Source organism: Bombina bombina, chromosome 1 (genome assembly GCF_027579735.1).
Source record: "Bombina bombina isolate aBomBom1 chromosome 1, aBomBom1.pri, whole genome shotgun sequence".
Classification (NCBI taxonomy): Eukaryota; Metazoa; Chordata; class Amphibia; order Anura; family Bombinatoridae; genus Bombina; species Bombina bombina.
The window spans coordinates 1,508,716,998-1,508,723,313 of record NC_069499.1 but is presented as its reverse complement, the minus strand read 5'-3'; the positions used below and the strand labels follow the sequence as shown (position 1 = coordinate 1,508,723,313).

At 36.5% G+C, this 6,316-nt stretch overlaps 1 protein-coding gene across 1 annotated transcript in view; it reads right to left on the bottom strand.

Moving 5' to 3' along the window:
* Positions 1-5,183: 5,183 nt before the first annotated feature.
* SMURF2 (SMAD specific E3 ubiquitin protein ligase 2) overlaps positions 5,184-6,316 on the bottom strand; it is a 456,801-nt gene continuing 455,668 nt past the window's right edge. Inside the window, exon 21 of the mRNA XM_053707978.1 lies at positions 5,184-6,165. Within this exon, the coding sequence (XP_053563953.1) occupies positions 6,066-6,165 (100 nt within the window). The 3' untranslated portion in view covers positions 5,184-6,065. The remainder of the gene's footprint in view (positions 6,166-6,316) is intronic.

Below are 6,316 nucleotides of genomic sequence, written 5' to 3'. Positions count from 1 at the left end.
AGACAAGAGCTGGATTCCGCCCAAGAAAGTATCAGAGATACTTCTTTCATAGCTAGGGAACTGTGAGCCCCACCCTGATCATTGACATATGCCACAGTTGTGATATTGTCTTGTTTGAAAACAAATGAATGGTTCTCTCTTCAACAGAGGCCAAACCTGAAGAGCCCTGAAAATAGCACAGAGTTCTAAAATATTGATTGGTAACCTTGCCTCTTGAGATTTCCAAACCCCTTGTGCTGTCAGAGATCCCCAGACAGCTCCCCAACCTGAAAGACTTGCATCTGCTGTGATTACAGTTCAGGTTGGATGAACAAAAGAGGCCCCTTGAACTATACGATGGTGATCTAACCACCAAGTCAGAGAGAATCGAACATTGGGATTTAAGGATATTAATTGTGATATCCTTGTATAATCCCTGCACCATTGATTCAGCATACAAAGCTGAAAAGGTCACATATGAAAACAAGCAAAGGGGTTCGTGTCCGATGCTGCAGTCATGAGACCTAAAACTTCCATGCACATAGCCACTAAAGGGAATGATTGAGACTGAAGGTTTCGACAAGCTGAAACCAATTTTATTTGTCTCTTGTCTGTTAGAGACAGAGTCATGGACACAAAATCTATCTGGAAACCTAAAAAGGTGACCCTTGTCTGAGGAATAAAGGAAGTTTTTGGTAAATTGATACTCCAACCATGTCTTTGAAGAAACAACACTAGTTGATTCGTGTAAGATTCGGCAGAATGTAAAGACTGAGCTAGCACCAAGATATCGTCCAAATAAGGAAACACTGCAATACCCTGCTGTCTGATTACAGAGAGAAGGGCACCGAGAACCTTTGAAATTTTTTGGAGCGGACGCCAGGCCAAATGGAAGAGCGACAAATTGGTAATGCTTGTCTAGAAATGAGAATCTCAGAAACCGATAGTGGTCTGGATAAATCGGAATATGAAGATATGCATCCTGTAAGTCTATCGTGGAAATATGACCTTGCTGAACAAAAGGCAGAATAGTCCTTATAGTCACCATTTTGAAAGTTGGCACTCTTACAAAACGATTCAAAATTTTCAGATCCAGAACTGGCCTGAATGAATTTTCTTTCTTTGGGACAATGAATAGATTTGAATAAAACCCCAGACCCTGTTTCTAAAACAGAACTGGTATGATTACCCCTGAAAGCTCTAGATCTGAAACACACTTCAGAAAAGCCTGAGCCTTCACTAGATTTGCTGGAACGTGTGAGAGAAAAAATCTTCTCACAGGAGGTCTTACTCTGAAACCTATTCAATACCCTTGAGAGACAATACTCTGAATCCATTGATTTTGGACAAAATCTGCCAAAATGTTTTGGAAAAATTTTAATCTGCCCCCCACCAGCTGCGCTGGAATGAGGGCCGCACCTTTCATGCGGACTCGGGGGCTGGCTTTGGTTTCTTAAAAGGCTTGGATTTATTCCAACTTGAAGATGTCCAATTGGAACCAAATTCTATGGGGGAAGGATTGGCTTTCTGTTCCTTATTCTGTCAAAAAGAACAAAAACGATTAGACGCTTTAGAATTACCCTTAGATCTTTTATCTTGAGGTAAAAACACTCCCTTCCCCCCAGTGACAGTTGAAATAATTGAATCCAAAGGAGAACCAAAAAAATTTGTTACCTTGGAAAGAAAGAGATAGTAGTCTAGACTTAGATACCATGTCAGCATTCCAATATTTGAGCCACAAAGCTCTTCTAGCTAAAATAGCTAAAGACATATATTTAAAATCAATATTGATGATACCAAAAATAGCATCACAGATAAAATGATTAGCATGTTGAAGCATGCGAACAATGCTAGACAAATCAGGATCTGTTTCCTGTTGCGCTAAGCTTTCCAACCAAAAGGTTGATGCAGCTGCAACATTAGCCATGGATATAGCAGGCCTAAGAATGTAGCCAGAAAATAAAAAGGCTTTCCTTAGATAAGATTCAAGTTTCCTATCTAAAGGGTCCTTAAAAGAAGTACTATCTTCCATAGGAATAGTAGTACGTTTGGAAAAAGTAGAAATAGCCCCATCAACTTTGGGGATTTCCCCCCAAAACTCCAATCTAACTGCTGGCAAAGGATACAACTTTTTAAACCTAGAAGAAGGAATAAAAGTACTACCAGGCCTATTCCAATCCTTTGAAATCATATCAGAAATAGTATCAGGAACTGTAAAAACCTCTGGAGTAACCACAGGAGGTTTATAAAACAGAATTTAAATGTTTACTAGCTTTAGTATCAAGAGCACTAGTTTCCTCAATATCCAAAGTAATCAACACCTCTTAACAAGGAACGAATATACGCTATCTTAAAGAGATAAGTAGATTTGTCAGTGTCAATATCTGAGGTAGGATCTTCTGAACCAGACCTCATCAGGGGAGGATAATTCAGTATGTTGTTGGTCATTTGAAATTTCATCAACTTTATGAGAAGTTTTAAAAGACCTTTTACGTTTATTAGAAGGCGGAATAGAAGACAAAGCCTTATAAAATCTTTTATATTAACAGGGATATCATGTACATTAGATGTTGAAGGAACAACAGGCATTGTACTAGTACTGATGGATACATTCTCTGCATGTAAAAGCTTATCATGACAACGGTTACATACTACAGCTGGAGATATAAACTCTGCTAATTTACAACAGATACACAGCTTTGGTAGAACTGTTATCAGACAGCAGGGTTCCAACAGTGGTTTCAGAGACAGGATCAGATTGAGACATCTTGCAAATGTAAGAGAAAAAAGCAACATATAAAGCAAAATTATCAATTTCCTTATATGGCAGTTTCAGGAATAGGAAAAAAAATGCAAACAGCATAGCCCTCTGAGCATAAAAAAGGCAAGAGGCATATAGGAAGTGGGGTTTAAATAATTAAATTATTTGACGCCAAGCATGACGTGCAACTCGAAATTAAATTTTTTACCGCTAACATCCGGAAACGACGCAACTTGCGTTATAGCAGACGCAACCTTGTGCAAGGAAACCTGGCGTCAACTAAGACACCAGAAATTACGACTTTGCGTCACCGAACGTAACTTCGTACGTACCGAATGACGCAATAAATATCAGCATTTTGCGACCTTGAAAGCCTAATTTTGCCCGCGAAAATTAATGAAAAAGCAGTCAATTTGAAGAAAAGACTATACCCCAGGTAAGAAAAATATAACTTCCTAAATAGGTTTCCCAATTTTGAAACTGATAGTCTGCAAAAGGAAATATACATAAACCTGACTCATGGCAAATATAAGTACAATACATATATTTAAAACTTTATATTAATACATAAAGTGTCAAACCATAGCTGAGAGTGTCTTAAGTAATGAAAACATACTTACCGAAAGACACCCATCCACATATAGCAGATAGCCAAACCAGTACTGAAAAAGTTAAAGCAAGGGGGGCTGAGGGCATGTGGGTTAGAGATCAATACAATACAATACATTTACAATATCTTCACTTATATGCTGGGATATTAAGGGCGCAACTCAGTCTTAGTGCTGGGTTTACTATATACCTATAACTTATGTGAGTGCGGAATATTAAACGGAAGACAATTGGTACACCATTGATATATATGGTATAAGTCACTTACTATTACAATTATAAATATAAATTACGCTAATGACAGCTTTTCACTTTAGTAAGTGATTCCTTGTAGCTAAGATACACTTTGTATCTATTTGCTTACTTCTGTGCTCACAAGTATCAAGTATACATCTCTTATTAAACCACACTTATTAGCAAATTTGGGGGTTTAGAAATTTATTAACAATAGTGGGTTATACTACTATGATCAGGTCATGCTAGTGTTGAATAAAGAAACACAGCACAATTACAGGACCCTTGATACACTGATATATATTTAACCCACTACTATCATAACGGCTATACTCCCCCTTTTCCCTAATTCTATACAGCACCGGTTTGTATGAGATACCAAATACTCAACCAGAATTTAAGCCATTTTAAAACTGGTACATAAATATAAATCCTGGCTATCATTATCGTGACATACTATCTAATGGTCTACTACTCAATGTGTTAATTTGTCTGCACAAAATCTAGATTTTCAGCAACCTCAAAATCATTTTTAATAAAGGATATCCTTTAAAATATTATCTGGAGAGATTGCTGCAATACTAATATATGTGTTCCCCTCGTCATATATTTGAATATTACAATTGTATATAAGAGCTTGAGCTATTTTTAACCAGTGTGTGTGTGTGTCCTGTTGGACCTTACATTTGTCTCCAATAAAGTTTTTTAGTGTGAGTGGTATTTTTTGAGACAATTTTAACTATAAAGTAACAATCAATGGGTATTTGCTGATACTTTTACCTTATGACACAGAATGTTGTTCTCTGACATAACCTTACCACAATAAATTGATTATTCACAATAGTGGGTTTCTGTCATATCTATTTAGAGAAAGGCAGTCTTTGTCTTTTTTTGCAAGATTCTTCTTTATCTTTGCAATTAATGGTACATATACAAGTACTGAAAAAGTATCAGTAGAGGTAATGGAATATGAGAGTATATAGTCGATCTGAAAAGGGAGGTAGGAGATGAATCTCTACGACCGATAACAGAGAACCTTTGAAAAGATTTCCCGTGAAGAAAACCATAGAATCAATAGGTGATATTCTCTTCACATCCCTCTGACAAACACTGTACTCTGAGAGGTATCAGGCTTCAAAATGCTTAGAAGCGCATATCACAGAAAAAAATCAAGCACAAACTTACTTCACCACCTCCATAGGAGGCAAAGTTTGTAAAACTGAATTGTGGGTGTGGTGTGGGGTGTATTTATAGGGATTTTGAGGTTTGGGAAACTTTGCCCCTCCTGGTAGGATTGTATATCCCATACGTCACTAGCTCCTGGGCTCTTGCCAATTACATGAAAAAAAATATATAATATATATATATATATATATATATATATATATATATATATACACGCACACATATACACACACACACACACACACATATACACACACATCCATTCTATTTACAACTGAAGACGAGGAACGAACTGACACACAAGAGGTAGGAATCTTGATAAAGCTTTCAGACAAAACAGGCTACAATCTTTTGTTTTGAAAATTATTGCGTTCCTCAATTAACCAATTATAATAAAAAATTTAAGAGCAAAGAATGGCATTTTTGCAAAACATTTAGTGATATGGAATCAGTGGCTGACATTTCAACTTGACAAACTGTAATAGCATGTAATGAAAATGTACTGAGGACTCAACGTATGTAAAAAGTAACTTTTTTTTTTAAAGCCAAATTGCTTAAATTATTAAAACACAAAAGTACATTTAGACCCACAGAAATGAGAAGTGACGGTATAATGTGTTAAATTAGTAAACTGGGGCCGATTTTCAAATATATCAACAAAATAAAAAGTGGTGTACAGATGGGGCTGTAAAGTATATAAATGATGAAACGATATGAAGGAAAAGACAAAAAAAATACATCCAGTCAGTATCCAGCAACATTTTCACTGGGCCACAGTGTTAGTGGGCTCTCCCATTTGAGGATGCTGTGATAGGACCTTCTTGATATTAAGGAGGTGGGGTAGACTGCCAACGGATAGTCCTGGGACAGACACTTCCTCCTGCCTATAGCCCTGTTTGTACCGATGACCAAGTTGTTTCTTTTTGTGGGATCCGAAAGAGGAATGTAGTTGATAGTCCATTTCTTATAAAAAATAGTAGTCTATATGAAACGCCACTTTATAATAAAAAGTCAGCATTCTCTGTAATGTTCAAGATATTTGTTTTTAAATAGCAGCTTAGTTGTAAGCACGAGGCAAACAACTTTTTATCAATGAAAAAAATATATAATAATAATATATATATATATTTATATATTTATATGAGATTTCAAAAAATTGTCCGTTATTCTCCTGTATCACAGTGTCCCTTGGAGCAAGTCTCCCCATTTCTGGCATTTCAAGCACAATAACGTGAATGGGGGACAGCCTCCCTAACTGATAGGGGTATATAAATAAAATAAATTCAGCTGATGTCCATCATTCCACTGCAAATCCACAAGTCTCTTCAATGGCTGTTAGCAGTTTCTCATAGAGCTTGTCGTAGTTTTCATAAGGTGGGATGTCTATGCGGTTGAAGCTGAATGAGGGGGGGAAAAAAAAAAGTTAGCTGCTTTGGAAATTAGTAAAATTATCTAATCATTTAGCTGGAATGAGATTGTGGATTTATGCTTTAAAACAGAGCAAGACATTTCCTCTTTCAGATAAGCACATATTTCAAAAATCAGAAG